This window comes from Drosophila subobscura, chromosome A (genome assembly GCF_008121235.1).
Source record: "Drosophila subobscura isolate 14011-0131.10 chromosome A, UCBerk_Dsub_1.0, whole genome shotgun sequence".
Taxonomy (NCBI): Eukaryota; Metazoa; Arthropoda; class Insecta; order Diptera; family Drosophilidae; genus Drosophila; species Drosophila subobscura.
Genome location: NC_048530.1, coordinates 978,084 through 996,147, shown reverse-complemented (window position 1 = coordinate 996,147; position 18,064 = coordinate 978,084). Strand labels below are relative to the sequence as shown.

The window sequence follows — 18,064 nt, the reverse complement described above, 5'->3', positions numbered from 1 at the left end:
AAAATCAAATCATCAAAACGAATTTTCGTTCCATCGCAGTTCAGCAAGTCAACGCACCAACACATACATTACTTGCAGTGTCCGTGTGAATCAAGACAAAACCGGTTTGGAGCGCTACAAAATCATTGGCTACACGCACTTATACAAATGTAGCTGGGGCTTCTAGCTGCGTGCTCTACACGCACTAATACAAATGGAGCTGGGGCTTCTAGCTGCGTGTTCTACACGCACTAATACTTGTAGCTGGGGCTCCGGCAGAGGCCTGGGACTCCAAGACGCACATTTAGCGGTGACGTTTCGCTTGCCCTAGGTTGGCAGTCTACTATACTATTTGGTTAGTGGCCGTGCCGAGTCAAGCCTTATACCAAAGTCAAAAAAATACTACGATTTTGCATGAGCGACCAAACAGCTGTTCTATGTTGCACTTCACTTTCAACAAGAACAAACTGAGGGTTTTTTGGTTCATTAATATTTCAGAATCTGAAGTTATCATATCCTTGCTGCTGCTCTGGCAGAAGATCCGATCACCTGCACTGCCTTAACTTGAAGATGCCACTAGACTGGCCATATTCTCATATGATGTACATACATACATACATACATTCCTGAACGCTGCCTGAAGTTGCACCGAAGTTTGTAATAACTTTGTGAGGTGATCGCAGCAAGAGCCAATTAATTAATCTTACTATTAATTACCAATTTAACAAATATTACTAATTCATACATAATGTTTTATTATTTTTAGCTTGTTAAAATCAATTTTTCACTTAACCTACGGCCCAGTTCCCATATATCGAAATTCGTGAAAGCTAATGCTAAGTCAGTTCGACTAGTTAATTGATCCACTTTAAACAGAAAATGAGTGCTAACATAATTTTCCACTATTAGATATGTACATGCTGAGCACACATTTTAAAATTAATTTGAATAGGTTTTGCTACGCGAAAACAATAGTATTGCGTCGAGTAGGAATTATGATTAAATGTTGATTAAAACCGGCCGTTCCGAACATTTTCACGATCATCCCACTATTGGAAAAAACTATTTCGATATTATCTTGTTTATGCAGATAAAAAGTAACCCAGGCGTAGTAAGTAAATTGCATGGAAACAGAAAAACGGACGCAGAGAGATGTACATACATTTGTATGCACATATGCATGAATATGTACAAATAAAATCTTTCTAGAATGTGAACTTGAAGGGACTGATTTTCTGGAGGGCTAATGCTGTGGGATCGAACCAAAACTGGCACTCTTATGGCTATCGACGCTTTATCGATATTTTTCCTTTGGCCAAATGCGACATGTTGATCTTGACCTTGCTCTCGTTCGTACGCTTCACCCAAACCTGAAAATGGAAAGCGGTAAGGCAAAAAAATTGAGACACGAGTGACAGGAGGACGTACCACTTCATTACCGATGGCCGTGATGGTAGCTGCAAATTTACTCAGGTCCTTGCCTTCTACATAGACCTGCTGGCCACGGCAGAACCATCGCCTCTCGTAAAGCAACTTGTTGTCCTCGATGCGTGTTTCCACGTAGCTGTTAGCCGTCAGGTCGTTCAGTAGCATGTGCGACTGCTGCTGTTGGGCGTTTGTGTAGGAAACAAGGCCGTTTTGATGCATGATGTTTGGTCCCAAAGGCTTGCCGCGTTGTATAACCTTGAGATCAGATTCAATTTCCTTGTCGTCTAGCTGATAGACTAGGAGCTGACCGGTGGCTGGTTTTCGACGCTTTTCTATCACCGGCATTGGTTCGTTCGGACGTCGGCGTAACTTTCGCGTCACCGTCGTTTTTATCTCCATGGAATCGTTGGTTAGCTCCAAACTATACCGTTCGTTTTCAATCAATCGCTTTCGGTCCTCAAAATCTGATATCAGATTGTCCTTAAGATCCATCATCTTCTCGTCGTACTCTTTCTGGGCAGCCTTCTTCTCCAAAATGTAGTCTCGTTCTACGCACTCGCGCATGTAATCCTTGTATATCTCATTCAGCCTACGACGCTCCTTCAGTTGGTTGTCCAGCTTCTTAACGCGTTTTATGTACTCTGGATGGATGAGCTGATTTAGTTCCACCATTTGCTTTTGCAGATTGAGAAGTTTGTGCTGGTACATTCTGTTAATAAAAGGGGAGACAGGAAGGGTAAACAAATTAAGTAGCCTACATATGCAGATCGGATATCGATTTTTTCAGACTTACTGCTCTTTTAACTCGCTGTTGCTGCCAATTTTGTTGTTTGTGCTGTAGTTTGATGTACCGTTGGTGCCACCGTAGTGATTGGGACTCCGGAATTCTGTTTCGCTCGCGTCGTCTGTATCTAGAATGGGCATTTTTAAGCATTTTTTGGCATTTCATGATGAGAAATCGACGAGTCTGCTTTTTTTATGGGTAACACAGCCACGCACTAACCTTCTTCACTGCGCTCGTCTCCAATGGATTCGTCATCGTAGTTGTCGCGTGTGTAGAAGCTATAGTAGTTGGACATTTTGTTTTACTTTTAAAATGCAGCCTTTTGTGTAGCTCTCCAACAAGTTTTAAGCAATTGTTTATTTCTTCAATGAAGGCCGATGAATACACAAGCAAAAATTTACATGCTTGTGAATCAGGGTGACCGTATATTTTATACTTTTCGGTATATTTTGACGTCGAAATTGAGTCGACGGTATATTGGTATATTTCGACAACAGAAGGTAACACATTTTTGAGAAGATTTTCAACGGATTTAAAAAAATATTATAGTCAGGAATGGGGAGGCTCTTCCAGACACTAAAAATTTGATATGCTGGAGCAAAATTGGATCGATACTTATTTCAAGGCATTCAATATCGACATTATGAGTCGCATTGCATCAATTTGACAACACGCTGACACTCAAAAGCACAAGGAAGCATTTTTTACAATCTTTTGTAGACGATCAAAAGTACTTTTACAAAAATGTGTTTTCTATTAGCTTCTCGTTCGCTATGTTAACATATTCGTCTTTCGTTTATACATAGGTTGATTCGTTTGTCTAGATAAAAAGTTTAGCTGCCAAAGTCAGAAGAGCCGAATCAACGTAAAAGCTCCTGCTTCAGAGCACTACCTACCGTTTCGTGAAATGGGCTTATATTGCCCGTATCAAACGCTTTCGCCTGGGCGACTATGTTCTGAAGAGACTTGAATAAAAATCAACTTAAGAAATAGATTTACGATCAATAATGTATCTAATCCATTATACACATATAAGACACAATTTAAGAGAGAAAAATGGTTGTAAACATTTCGAACGCGAAAAAAAATTTATTTTCCTTAACTTAAAGGAACTTGAAGTGATGACGATAGTGAATAGGGTGAATATAAAGGAAAATAATGTTTTGCCTTTTAAGGTCTACGAAGAAAGGAAAGAAACTATCTGCAATAGAAAAATAATATGGTTGTGATACGTTTTTATTTAAATAAATGAATTTTTTTTCCACGGTATATTTTACGGTATATTTTGAAAATGTAAAAGTATATTTCGGTATATTTTCGAGGCCCTGACGGTATATTTTATCGATAATTTCGCGGTCACACTGAATGTGTTTCAATCGATAGTATTGAATATTTTTAAAGCCTAGTACCACTAACCAAATAGTATAATAGATATCCAGCTTTGAAGAAGCAAAACGTCACCGCCAAATGTGCGCCTTGGAGTCCCGGCTACAAGTATTAGTGCTTGTAGAACACGCAGCAGAAGCCCAAGCTACATGGGTATTAGTGCTTGTAGAGCGCGCAGCTAGAAGCTACATTTGTATAAGTTCGTGTAGCCAATGATTTTGTAGCGCACCAAACCGGTTTTGTCTTCATTCACACGGACACTGCAAGCAATGTATGTGTTGGTGCGTTGACTTCCTAAACTGTGATGGAAAGAAAATTCGTTTTGATGATTTGATTTTGTTTTCGGGGCTTGGCGTATGAACCTGACCTGCCGCAACATGTGCAGAATGAGGGGTGGGGGTTGGTGGCCAGACCCTTAAGGGTTGGAAAAAATAAATATACCAATAAAAGTTGTTATTGTATTTGAATGCTGTAATTGTTTTAAATGCAGATTTTATACTGCTTTATTCAAAATTTTATGCATATTATGGAAACGCCGTCGCTTCTCGACTTCGTTGCTGCCGTATTATCAACATTGTTACCAAATCCATCTTTTACAGACAAATCATTTCATTTCATTTCATACAACTTTTCAACTGCTGTTCTCGTCGTCGTTTCTGTTCTCGACTTCATGTGCGCTTTAATTGTTAGCGCTTGAAACCTTTTCATTTTTTTTTTTTTTTTGCTTGTGAGCTAACATACCATTCAAAATGAAAACCCTCAAGACTTTATGAAGTAGCTTGCCCCTCAATATCAAAATAAATTTGTTTTGTGTGACCTTTATATGCTTTATATAATTTAGGGTGAAAGGGGTAACGGATATTAACATCTGAATATGTATACAAATAATGAATTGCGGCAATCGACTTTGCGATACAAATATTTCCCATTAGAGTATTCAGAGTCACGGTGTGAACAAGCAAGAAGTTTTGACGGAACGGGACATGGAGACATGTTTGATGGCAAGGCGGCTGCCTTGCACATGTACACACACATTAACACTTGCACATTTTCCTCCGTCTCCCATCGGCAAATCGAGATTTGGACAACTGACCTCAAATTTGATGCCCAAGCAAGGCACTAAAATCTGCATAGACCCATGCAGATTTTAGTTCCGTCAAAACTTCTTGCTTGTTCACACCGTGACTCTGAATACTCTAATGGGAAATATTTGTATCGCAAAGTCGATTGCCGCAATTCATTATTTGTATACATATTCAGATGTTAATATCCGTTACCCCTTTCACCCTAAATTATATAAAGCATATAAAGGTCACACAAAACAAATTTATTTTGATATTGAGGGGCAAGCTACTTCATAAAGTCTTGAGGGTTTTCATTTTGAATGGTATGTTAGCTCACAAGCAAAAAAAAAAAATGTAAAGGTTTCAAGCGCTAACAATTAAAGCGCACATGAAGTCGAGAACAGAAACGACGACGAGAACAGCAGTTGAAAAGTTGTATGAAATGAAATGAAATGATTTGTCTGTAAAAGATGGATTTGGTAACAATGTTGATAAAACGGCAGCAACGAAGTCGAGAAGCGACGGCGTTTCCATAATATGCATACAATTTTGAATAAAGCAGTATAAAATCTGCATTTAAAACAATTACAGCATTCAAATACAATAACAACTTTTATTGGTATATTTATTTTTTCCAACCCCCAAGGGTCTGGCCACCAACCCCCACCCCTCATTCTGCACATGTTGCGGCAGGTCAGGTTCATACGCCAAGCCCCGAAAACAAAATCAAATCATCAAAACGAATTTTCTTTCCATCACAGTTTAGGAAGTCAACGCACCAACACATACATTGCTTGCAGTGTCCGTGTGAATGAAGACAAAACCGGTTTGGTGCGCTACAAAATCATTGGCTACACGAACTTATACAAATGTAGCTTCTAGCTGCGCGCTCTACAAGCACTAATACCCATGTAGCTTGGGCTTCTGCTGCGTGTTCTACAAGCACTAATACTTGTAGGCGGGACTCCAGGCAGAGGCCTGGGACTCCAAGGCGCACATTTGGCGGTGACGTTTTGCTTCTTCAAAGCTGGATATCTATTATACTATTTGGTTAGTGCTAGTACTCAGATCGAAAAAAAAGGGGTCGCAAAAAAAATCAGGGATGATATTCGTATGGAACCGATAACAAAATGTTGTGCGCACAAGTTACTTTCTAGCGGCTGTTCGCCAGGCAGTACTCAGATCGACAAAAAAACTTTTGCAGTCGAAGGAAATCGATCGGCAAAATACTGGATTTAGCAGCATTTTTTTTTGGACGGTTGGCAGGGCGATAGGTGAAGGGGCAAGGCGATAAACGGTGCCGGAGAGAGAGAGAAGGAAAATATAAGAGAGGCTCGAAAACATTGCGGGATCCACGAGCCAGCTCACCCACACCCTCAAAGAAATGCCATGCCATGCCCTTGTAACTTGGTTCTAGGGTAATAGAAGAGATGGGATTAACTGCATTGAGAGGGGCTGGATAGAGCAGCTACGCTAAGCAGGCAGGTAGTAGAAAAATAACCGTCGGCAAAGTAAGGCGTAAAAAGTGTGTGTTAGACCGTGGAGCACCAAATCTGGCCCACTTTGAGGGATCACGGATTTCAAGCTGACCAGCTGGACTGGCCAGAGGATTTTTACCCGCATCCAAACAAAAAGGAGAAGATAGAGCAGGCTGGCCTCCTGGATTTGGACAAATTTCCATTCCCCGGCCCGCGGTATTGGTCACACCCCTGCCCGGGCGCGAGCCCGCCTTAACAGAGCCGCCAATAAGAATAAATGAATTAAAATAAATACGCCACCTAAACACACACACCGACAGATAAATAATACACAATTAAATGCGCCCACCATAAATACATAAAATAAATACACAACAGCGACAACAGATAATTAATTAAATAAAAACGCCTACATAAACACATACACCTTAAAAACGCCCTAATATACCAACATACATAAATACCTATATAAATATATATATGTATATAAATATTTAATATTTAATTTAATTAACCGACCCTCATATATTTATTCCCCATATTCATGTTACACTTTATATGTAGTATTTATATTTATTTATTTATTTATATTTATTTACACCCACTTATTTCCACCCAGTGTAGTGAGTTGAGGAGGCGGGAGTAGGAGGACGCGCCACCAATATTTAGTGTAGGGATTTATGTTTAGGTATGTGTTAAGTTTTTGAAGTGAAATTAAAACGTTTTGAAATGAATTGCTAGTTTGTTTAGTATGGGGTGGTGGGTGATGGGGAAGGGGACAACAGCGGCGAAATGGAGATCGGCCGCTGGAGATCTGGAACCTGAACCACAAGCAACATTTCGATGCGAATGCCATAAAATGCGCTTGGGAGTTTGTGGAAGCTGAGTTATTTGTTTGTTCATATGTATAATTATACGCGGTACTCGAAGAGTAAATAGGGAATATTGTATTTGTGCGAATAACGGTTGTATGTAACGCACAGAAGGAAACGTTTCCGACCCCATTAAGTATATATATTCTTGATCAGCATCAATAGCCGAGTCGATTGAGCCATGTCTGTCTGTCCTTCTGTCCGTCCGTCCGTCTGTCCGTCTGTCCGTCCTGATGAGCGCCTAGTACTCAGAGACTATAAAAGCTAGAGCCACCAAATTTTGCATCCAGACTTCTGTATGCTCACACTGTTACAAGTGTATTTCAAAAATGAGCCACGCCCCCTTCCGCCCCCGGAAAAGGGCGAAAACCTCCCAAATCTAAAAACGCTATTCCGTAGGGAATGAGTATATCTATCAGATCACCAAATTGGGATACGATTGGATCATTATTATAGCCACAATGAAGAAATTAATTTGCAGTGGCCAAACCCACCGCGTCCCGCAGCTTATATTTGTTTTTTACACATTTTCTCATTCACACTCTGCTTCGCGCAGTTTATGGCCTCTGCCCCTGACACGTCTCTGCCTCTGCCTCTGCCGCGACTCTGCCTTGACTCTGTAGTGTGTTGCTCTAGGGGAGGGTGGCGAGTTAAGGAGCGTGTTGGCGTGAGCGTTTTGTTGTTGTAGATGACAGATGAAGAAAAAATGTTAAATTTGACAAATAACCGCTAAGGTGCAGATGTAGTACTGAGTGCCGGGTATAAAAGTTGTGACTCGTAAGAAGCGTCTCACACGTCCCTACTGGTTTTAATTTAAAATTTTTTCTACATCTGCAACACTTCTCCCACCAACACTGACTGGAGTACCAGGTATAAAAGTTGTGGCGCGTTGCAGCTTCACATTACACAGTGATATTTTAGACTTTATATTTGATTGAAACTTGCAAAAGATTAATGTGTAAATTACGCACATATGTACGTATGCCATTTTTGTAATATTCAAAGAGTTTGTAAGACTGTATCGTAAACTATGATGTGTTCACCTGTGGGTCTTAAAAATGACAATACTCTGCAGGGCATTAACATATTTATAATGAAGTGAACAAAATTTCGGTATTTACATACATTATATGCATGTACCATTTAATGTTATAGTAATAGAAAAACAAATGTTTAAAACTATTATAAATATGAAAATCTACAATTTAAATCTAATTGTTCGTTGGTTTCTCTTTGATTTTTACTTCAGTCAGGGGCGACTTCGTCACTAGAGCAGGAGCAGGTGGGGAATCAGTCGCTGGTCTTCGATGGCCTCGACGGTCTTTTGCTGCGCGTCGAGGTCAAGATTTTTCTTGGTCCTGTGAGTGGACAGCAAGAGGCTTTCCAGATTACCGAAGGGTGCCTCGATTAGAATGTACACGAAGAAGGCGAGCAGCAGTGTGAAACCAAAGTCGCCCCAGAAACGAAGCATCTAGAGGCAGGTGAATTTCAGTCTTTAGCTGTCTCCCCGCGATCAAATAACATCTGTACCTACCACTTGATAGTCACTGAAGAAGGTGTTGGTGCGCGTAATGCCACCGTTGAGACTCTCGATGAACATGTGAAAGATGTAGGCGGAGTAGGAAAGTTTCGACAGAGGCTGCCACAGTGGCGACGCTAGGAAGCTGTTGGCCAGGCCGCCATAGCCGTGCATACAGGCAAACACTACCCAGCACAGCCCCAGGGGCCACGCAATGCGTGTCAGTGTCAGATTGAAGGCATCATTCACAATAGGCAGTGCTTTGTTGTTGTTGTGGTATCCATATAACGAAAAAATGCAGGTGAAGAGCAGGGCAAGGCTTATCAGCCAGCCCAGGAAAACCACAGTGCGGTTAAGTTTTACCGCAACGCCCCGGTTCGCGTGCAAGAAGTAACCGAAGAGGATACCTACAAGATATGGCGAGGCCCGAGTGTGCGTGGAGAAGTATATCCTTGGCATTGCATCGCTGGTATGGGAAAAACTGAAAAAATTAAGAAATCCGTATACCACCCACAGTCAATAATATTGGGGTTTGACTTGGTGTCTACAATCCGGAAGAGTACACGCGAGTTCGCACGCGCCGAGAAGGCCTTGACGAGCGGTGAAAATTGTTCTACGAAAAAGAAGTTAAGGCATAATTTTAAATACATTTAAACTTGGTTTAGTCTCTGTACAGTCACTTACTCTGATCCTCAATGAATAAATAGTCATAGAACGTGGATAGGACCATCAAAGCACACAACACCGATAGCACAACTCTGGAGGGATGTGAGTAAGAAAATCTACCCAGAAATATCAGCATAGAAAGTAACTTACATGGTGAATATGGTGAGGCCAGCATAGGGCTTCTTCTCGGCACTCCTGCACGTGTTCTCATCCACCAACTGATGGTCCGTACTAATCTCCACGTTGAGCAACTTCTCGAACAGCCGTCGCAGCATTGTGTCCATGTGAGCAGCTGAGCAGGATGCAGGAAAGCAGACCGCTGTCTTTATGCTGAGTAGCGACAAAGTGCTCGAGGCGAGCGAGACCTTGGCAAAGCAGTACTTTCCCCGGACGCTGTGACTTGTGGAGACAACGTGATCAACGTTGAGACACTCGTCGTAGTTTCCAAGGTCTCTCAAGTTTCCGTAGAGGACTCCTGAAGGCAGTGAGCCCCACGAATCGATCACTTTAGATTTGAAAGAATAAAAAAGATAGAGTATCAAAGGGTATCCCAGCATCAATGTAGAAATTAAATGTACTTCTGAGTGCCCAGATCTTTGCTGAGCCCAAGTTCTGTGTGAGTAGTGTCAGGTCTGCCAGGCACTCTAGATCCTGCGCGGAAGGAAGCGCACGGTTATCCTGATTCATTTCCATTGATAAGTCCGCCAGCGTAATGTTCTTATAGCAGTCAAAGAACTCTATCGCTAAGCGACGCAGTCTCGATGCGGCAACATAGTTCACGGGGGCCATGGGTATTGGTTGATGCTCAAGGCTGACACTAAAGCAGGCACTGGTAATGGCGCTGACGCTGCCGAGTGCCAGGGAGCACAACAGCAGCAGCTGGATTACTAGTCTTCTGGTGCCCATGTCTCGGGGTCTGTAGTCAGCGATTGATTGTTTTGCTAACAGTATTTGTCTGCTTTTATGTCCGAGGGCTTCAGCTCCGATAAGGGAAGGTCGTCCATAGCTGTTTTTGCCACAGAACGCTTCGTAGAGATCCACGGCCAAGCACCGGAGCAATTAATAGGTAATCTATTATCTCAAGAGGCTGATCAAGATTGGCTAAGTCTGCTAGTTAAGTTATCGGACAAGCGTGGTCAACATTGACTATGCTGCTTCTACACAAACCACTCAACCCGATCAAGCCAATGTAAAGAGTTCCCAGTACCATTTCTCATATGCGATAACAAATGCATAAACAGTCTGGATTGAGTTTAAAGAATTTGTGATATTTTATCGGTTGAGAAACGTGTAGCGTTCTGACTATTTAGAGTAGGTGTATTATAAGTATTGTATCATAAACTCTTTTTCGTTTAGTAACTTTACTTTCAAGCTACTTGGACTTTAATCGGAGTAAATTGATTAGGCAATGCATAGAAGAAAATTATAATGATGCACCAAAAGAAATACAGATTGATTGAATATTGCTGTTAATTATTGCTAAGAGTGGTTGTATAACAACCAACATGCCTGAAACCTTCTAAGAATATTGAATAATATCTGAGGGCCACGGTTCGTATTGGCGATTAATGGGAATGTTCAAAAAGATTAAAATGCTTTGAAATTATTTAGAATCTGTTGGAAGCTGCCGAGCTTTTTCGGCAACTCTGACTCCACATTTACGACAATTATTCTCCGTATTTATTTTTTTTTAATTTTGTTTATTATTTTACGAAATTATACAATTTGAAGGGGCGTGGCCGTGAACTAATATTCGGGTTGTTAAAATGTACAATGAGTTAGAGCTCGTTTATATATAACGGGATCGAGTTGGAATTTTGTAGAACTAATTTGGACGGCTCGGCGACGTGCGGCGATCAACAATATTTTAGACTGCAACTATAAAAGGGCAAAGCACTGCAATATAAACAGTTCGAAGGGTGCATACATATGCGTGCGCTTCTATGCACTGTAAGAGGGAGAGATGAGCGCGACAATAGCAAACTAGTATAAGAGCGTATAAAGAGAGTATACATGTAAACAAGGCGAGCTGCTCTTAGTAATTATGTAGCTGCTGCTGCTCCGAACATACTCCCCCCCGTTGAAAGACCAGGGCTTTTAACAGGATCCTCAACGGGTAGGACGCACAGCTTATTGACAGCTCGTCGAGTGGTTCCGGATGGTGTCCGCAGGACGGCGACTCGCACAGTCCCATCAGCTCCAGCGATGACCTCGATCACCCTGGCCAAAGGCCACTTCAACGGCGGCAGGTTCCCATCCTTGATGCAGACGACGTCGTTGACTTGAATGGAAGGCTGCGGTGTGCGCCATTTGGCACGTTGTTGGAGTAGAGTCAAGTACTCCTCACTCCAACGCTTCCAAAAGATCTGCTGTGCACAGGCGACTCGTTGCCAGCAATCCAATCTACTGAAGTTTAGAACCGTTACGTCTGGCTCGGGAAACTCCATCAGCGGACGACCAATTAGAAAATGTCCTGGTGTGAGGACGCCAAGATCTTCAGGGTTTTCTGAAATAGCAATAAGAGGTCGAGAATTGATTACTGCCTGGATTTGGTAAACCAGGGTCCGCAGCTCATCGAAGGTAAAGAGGGAAGATCCCATGGAGCGATACAAATGCTTCTTGGCCATCTTCACTGCTGCCTCCCATAAGCCACCGAAATGGGGCGAGCGAGGTGGTATAAATTTCCAATCAAAGCCGTTGTTGATGCAGTGATTGTGCACTTCATCACGATGCTTCTCGCTCAAAAATAGCTGCCGAAGGTCCTCCAACTCATTCCTTGCTCCCACAAAGTTTGTGGCATTGTCCGACCAAATACACCGGGGAATGCCGCGAGTGGCAACGAACCGTTTGAGGGCACTCAAGAAAGCAGCAGTTGTCAAGTCCTTCACGAGTTCTAACCAGACGGCCTTTGTTGCAAAGCAGATAAAGACGCTGATGTAGCATTTCATCAGCGATCGACTGCGCCCTTCTGGCTTATAGTAGAAGGGACCGCAGTAGTCAATTCCACAAACGCTAAATGCAGGCGAATCCTGCACTCGATCCTTTGGTAGGTCAGCCATGATGTGTTCAACTAGACGAGGTCTGGATCTACAGCAGATAATGCATTTCCGCAAGGCTCGAGATACGGTTTTCATGCCGCCGATGGGACAGAACTGCAGACGAATCGCTCCAAGTAGCGACTGTGGACCAGCATGATGATGTTTTCGATGAAAATGATTTATTATGGCGAACGTCAAATCCCTGATCCCATGATCCCATGATCCCTGGGCAAAATGATTGGGTGACGAGCATCGAAGTTGAGAGTTGAGTGTTGTAGACGGCCACCAACGCGAATGAGACCAAAGTCATCTATAAACGGCGACAGCGATGATATACTGCTAGTGGACTCCACGCAACTCCCCCTTCGAAGAGCACGGTATTCAGGGTAAAGATGGGCGTGTTGAACGATCCGACATAGCAGATGTGATCCATTTCGAAGGTCTTCAGAAGTGAGGTCCGGCGACTTCTTTCCTCTGATGAACTTGTGAACGTAACCAAAGATGCGCATCATGACTCCGAATGAGTTGATGTGCTTAAACGAACGCGAGATGTCGAACCGCTCAGATGACAGCAATACCCGATGTCGAATTTCCGGAAGGTTGACTTCTGGCGAGCACCTTTCGGGCCAACAACTTCTTTCGCCTTGCAAGAAGGATGGTCCATGCATCCACAAACTCGATTGCAAGAGCTCCTGAGGTGCTGCTCCCTTTGATAGAATGTCAGCCGGGTTCATCTCAGTTGGTACATAGCGCCACTCCATGCCCCTAGTAAGTTGTTGTATGGCAGAGATCTTATTCGACAGAAAGACGTTGAATTTGGAAGACTCTTCTCGCAGCCAAGACAAGACTACAGTGGAGTCCGACCAACAATGCTCATTTTTCTTATTTCGCGAAGTAAATTGGCCAATAAGAACGCTGCACATAATTCAAGTTTAGGCACCGTGAGGGTCTTTAATGGAGCAACCCTAGCCTTCGAGCAAAGTAAATGAACCTCAACGGCAGTATCCGTAAACGATCGAGCATAGATACAGGCTCCATAGGCTTGGAGGCTTGCATCACAGACGGCATGTAGTTCGAACCTTGATTTAGGTAGAAGTATGTAACGTGGGAATGAAGCGTGTCCTACAGTAGCGAAGTCCGAGCAAAAATCCGCCCAAGCCGATTCCAAAGGCTGAGGAAGACTTTCATCCCAATGCAGCTTGTCTCTCCACATGCGCTGCATGATGATTTTCGCTTTTGTCAATGTAGGCCCGACTAAACCCATAGGATCATAGCATCGCGCAATTGTTGACAGCACCGAACGCTTAGTGTGCTTGCCAACACCGATTTGAGGAGCAAATGTAAATAAAAAATTGTCCTTATGTGGCTCCCAAATGAGCTTTGGTTACATCGCTTCCATCATCCAACTTCAAAAACTTTCCTTTTCGGGATCTGGGGCCATACGAAGAACATCAGGGGAGTTGGAACACCATTTCCGCAATTGAAAATTGCCTCGAGCGAGAAGATCCTTGGTTTGAGTCATAATTTCCAACACTTCCTCGACCGAATTGCCTCCAGAAATCATGTCATCCACGTAGAAGTCTTGTAGAATGGTTTGCGATCCTAATGGGTACGACGAAGACTCATCCATGGCTAGCTGATGCACAGCTCGAATAGCTAAAAACGATGCAGGCTTAGTACCATAGGTGACTGTGTTTAATTTGAAGACCTGTATGTCGTCGTCCAGAGAGTCCCTCCACAATATGCATTGGAGCATGGTATCAGGCATAGAGACACGCACACACCTATACATTTTCGATATATCACCTGTAAGAGCAATAGGAAATGCACGAAAACGGATAAGGGTGTGAAACAGCTTGGCTTGAATGGTGGGACCTGACATTAGCAGATCGTTTAGCGAAAGACCAGATGTGGTAGCTGCAGAGCCATCGAATACGACTCTCAGCTTTGTTGTGGAGCTGTCCTCTTTGATGACGCAGTGATGAGGCAAGAAATATTGGCACTTTTGCCTATCTTCGCTGGGCACCAGAGACATATGGCCAAGGGACAAGTACTCCTTCATGAATGCCGAATAATTTACATAAAGAGCTGGATTGCGGACGAACTTCCGCTCCAAATTTTCCAAGCGCCGTTTAGCTTGCAAGAAGGAATCACCCAAGGACTCCAGACTTCGCTTCATAGGCAAGCGAACAGAATATTCCCCGGAGGGAAGACGAGTGTGATGGTTGACAAAGTGTTCCTCGCAGGGCAGCTCCTCCTTTGTTGCCCTAGCGATTGGCTCAAAGATGTGCTCCACTTCCCAAAATTGACGAACCAGCTCATCAAGCCGAATGCTGTGATTGGTGTCATCCGAAGATTGGGCTGCGATAACCGACGATGTGTTGGGGGCCAAATGCACGCCCGAGTGCCCGCAATCCGAAGAGTGGGCTGCGACAAACGAAGACAGGTTGGGGGCCGAGTGCCCGCCACCAGAAATGATCCATCCGAAATGTGTCTTCTGCAGCAACGGAAGTCCAGGCGCCAGCTGAATTTGTCCCACACACAGCAACTCGAAGAACAGTCCAGCTCCGATGAGCAGGTCAATCCGTTGCGGCTTGTGGAACGAAGGGTCAGCAAGCTGTATATTAGACGGGATATTCCAATTAGAGACGCTAATTGGGATGCTGGGTTGCTTGTCCGTGATCTTCTGGGCAACGACGGAAGTGATGCTAGTGGTGAACTCTGAAATCCGCGATTTCAGAACGAGATCCACCGAGATACCTTCAGTTGAGAAGCTAGCATCTCCTATGCCAGAGACCGCGGTAAACGATTTGGTTTTTCTAATTTTTAGCTGATTAGCTAGACGACTTGTGACGAAATGTAATTGTGATCCTATGTCCAAAAGTGCGCGACATGGCACGAAAGTTCCAACGTTGTTTTTTACGAGACCGACGACGGTGGCTAACAGCACAGCATCAGAATGACTTTGGGATATTAGGGCTTGAGGCAATGAGGACGACATGGCTACCATGGCACTATGACTTGGTTGTTGTTGCGAGGCTTTATTCGTAGAAGCAGATTGAAATGTCTCTGTTGGACGAACGAAATGCAAAAGCGTGTGGTGCTTCGATCGGCAAGTACGGCAGGGACCGGATTTACAATCCTTCAAAAGATGGCCCTTTCGTAAGCAATTAAGGCATAATAAGAGCCGCTTTGCTTCCACCTGACGATCATTCGGCGACAGAGGTGCAAACCGTGGACAATTGGCAATCATATGGTTCGTGCCCTCGCATAACACACAAGAAACGGATTTTCTATGATGCGTACTCACGGTTTTCCCGGACTTGCCAACCTGATCTTGCCCTTGCGTTGATTGATCCGCATTTTCAAGCGTTCGACATCTCTTTTCCAAAAATCCAGACAATTTTTCCCATGACGGCAGCTCTTGATTCGACGAAGTCTCCTCCCATCTGCTCTGAGTGGCCTTGTCCAGCTTCTGAAATACTGTCTGTACAAGAATACAGTCTGCTACTTCTTCCTTACTAGCCAGCGATTCCATTGCACGAATATGTGAGGTGACTCTGTCAGTCAGTTCCCTCAGCTTGCCCACCGATGCGTCAGCCTTCTCCAACCCAAAAATCCCTCTGATGTGTGCCTGCAAAATAAAACGTTTATTATCAAAGCGACGCTTTAAAATATCTAATGCCACGATATAATTAGCCTCATTTATCTCCAATGAGCTGATGGTATTGAGGGCTGCGCCACTCAAACAGGAACGTAGATGCTGCAGCTTTTCGATAGGGGTTAGCTCGGACTCCTTGTCAATGATCGCGGTGAACATTGAGAAGAAATTGGCCCACTCCGTGTAAATTCCACTAAACTTTGGCAGCTCCAGCTGAGGTAACCGAGATCGATTGGCCATAACGACGATTGATTGGGATGCACTTGAGTTGGGGTTGATTGTCGAACAATGCTTGGTGCTGTACCGACTTCCAAGCTCGCGCTGAAGAATGGTCTGCAATGATAATACGGACGAGTCGAATTTGCCAGGTACTTCACTGGACATGGACTCAAAATCCATTTCCTCTAAGCTGGTGTGGGCCACAACAAAACTCGATTTAAGCTCCGTTAGTGATTCCAGCAGTCCGCGCAAGTCATACTCATCCATCTGGCACAGCTTCTCAATATCCATATCCGTGCGTATTGATTCTAGCCTATCAAAAATAGATCTAGTTTTCAACTTCAAATAAGCAATCCGGGACGCAGGGAATTGTGTGCTGTGTGCTGCGTTGGCACTAAAACTTCCACCACTTGGAGCAGCGCCAAATGCCACCGACTCGCTATGTGTTTCACCTGCCTCATTTGCCATAGGAAACGATCCACTTTTTCTATTATTTTTCCATTTCCCATTTTCGGCTCTAGATAGTTGACGCGGAGTGTATTAGTCGAAGTTAAATTCGATTTTTCAACAAGCGATACAAGCTCAAACGTTTGTGTGTTCACTTTTGCGGCACTTTTTATGTGCGCGAGAGAACGATCGAGAGAGTGCACTGATTTCGAGTTCGAATTCCAAAGAGAGTTATTGCAGCCGGTCACGAGATGGGCTGAAGCAAACGACGAAAGAGTAGACGAAAAAAGCTAACGGACCTCGCTTAGAACTCTATGCAGCCGGTCTCGACAGTGCGTTGCGCAGGCTGAAGCAGACGGTGAAAGAGAAAACGAAAACGAATAGCGGGCCGATAGCACTGCCACGGTCGGCCACAACTACTTTTGTTCGCTCTTTCTCTTAGCAAATGTTGAGTTATACATATGTTTAAAATTCGAAGAATTAAATGTTTAAACACTTTAACGCACTATAAGTTCACGGCAATCACGTCGGGGTCACCAAAATGTTGGAAGCTGCCGAGCTTTTTCGGCAACTCTGACTCCACATTTACGACAATTATTCTCCGTATTTAGTTTTTTATACCCGGTACTCGAAGAGTAAATAGGGGATATTGTATTTGTGCACAAAGTGAATGTATGTAACGCACAGAAGGAAACGTCTCCGACCCCATAAAGTATATATATTCTTGATCAGCATCAATAGCCGAGTCGATTGAGCCATGTCTGTCTGTCCGTCTGTCCGTCCGTCCGTCTGTCCGTCTGTCCGTCTTGTTTGTCGGCTAGTTCTCAGAGACTATAAGAGCTAGAGCCACCAAATTTTGCATCCAGACTGCTGTATGCTCACAATGAAACTAGTGTATTTCAAAAATGAGCCCCGCCCCCTTCCGCCCCCGCAAAAGGGCGAAAACCTCACAAATCTACAATTTTGAAAAAAAATAGCAGAAAACTAAAAACGCCATTCCGTAGGGAATGACCATATCTATTAGATCACCAAATTGGGATACGATTGGATCATTATTATAGCCACAATGAAGAAATTAATTTGCAGTGGCCAAACCCACCCCGTCCCGCAGCATTCACACTCTGCTTCGCGCTGTTTATGGCCTGGCCCCTGACACGTCACTGCCTCTGCCTCTGCCGCTACCTCTGCCGCTGCCTCTGCCGCGACTCTGCAGTGTGTGTTTCTAGGGGAGGGTGGCGAGCTAAAGGAGCGTGTTGGCGTAAGAAGAGATGTACATATGTACATACATATGTATGTATGTCGGTGTAGATACATATGATACATGACCATATCTACCAGATTGTTCAATCTAGATCAGATCAGATAATTATTATAGTCAAACTGTAAAAAAATAAACATTCAATGGTCAACAACCCCTACACCTCTCCATCGGTCACTCTGCCGTGTGCAGTGCGCGGCCTGTTCAACCAAAGACAAAAGGTGGAAGGGCTCACAGGGAGAGAGAGAAATAGCCTGCCTTCCTA

General features: G+C 43.7%; 2 protein-coding genes across 2 annotated transcripts; both read right to left on the bottom strand.

Moving 5' to 3' along the window:
• Positions 1-714: 714 nt before the first annotated feature.
• LOC117898513 (sin3 histone deacetylase corepressor complex component SDS3) lies at positions 715-2,603 on the bottom strand. The gene is made up of 4 exons (XM_034807975.1): positions 2,411-2,603; positions 2,201-2,318; positions 1,408-2,116; positions 715-1,349 (listed from the first exon to the last, which is right to left on the bottom strand). Exons 1-4 carry the CDS (start codon positions 2,484-2,486, stop codon positions 1,263-1,265), a joined length of 990 nt encoding a protein of 329 aa, XP_034663866.1. The 5' UTR covers positions 2,487-2,603; the 3' UTR covers positions 715-1,262.
• Positions 2,604-8,258: 5,655 nt separating this feature from the next.
• Positions 8,259-10,241, bottom strand: LOC117892263. The gene is given in 6 exon segments (XM_034798383.1): positions 8,259-8,462; positions 8,526-9,000; positions 9,003-9,123; positions 9,195-9,268; positions 9,327-9,681; positions 9,755-10,241. Coding segments are annotated over 6 exon segments (1,557 nt in total). The 5' UTR covers positions 10,083-10,241.
• Between the last annotated feature and the right edge of the window lie 7,823 nt (positions 10,242-18,064).

What these genes read in the sequence shown, in the direction of transcription:
- LOC117898513 (XM_034807975.1), bottom strand. Translation starts at nt 2,486, where the DNA reads ATGTCCAACTACTATAGCTTCTACACACGCGACAACTACGATGACGAA. An exon ending in AGACGAGCGCAGTGAAGAAG is followed by an intron (nt 2,319 to 2,410) that starts GTTAGTGCGTGG and finishes TGCCCATTCTAG; the next exon opens with ATACAGACGACGCGAGCGAA. An exon ending in AACAGCGAGTTAAAAGAGCA is followed by an intron (nt 2,117 to 2,200) that starts GTAAGTCTGAAA and finishes TTTTATTAACAG; the next exon opens with AATGTACCAGCACAAACTTC.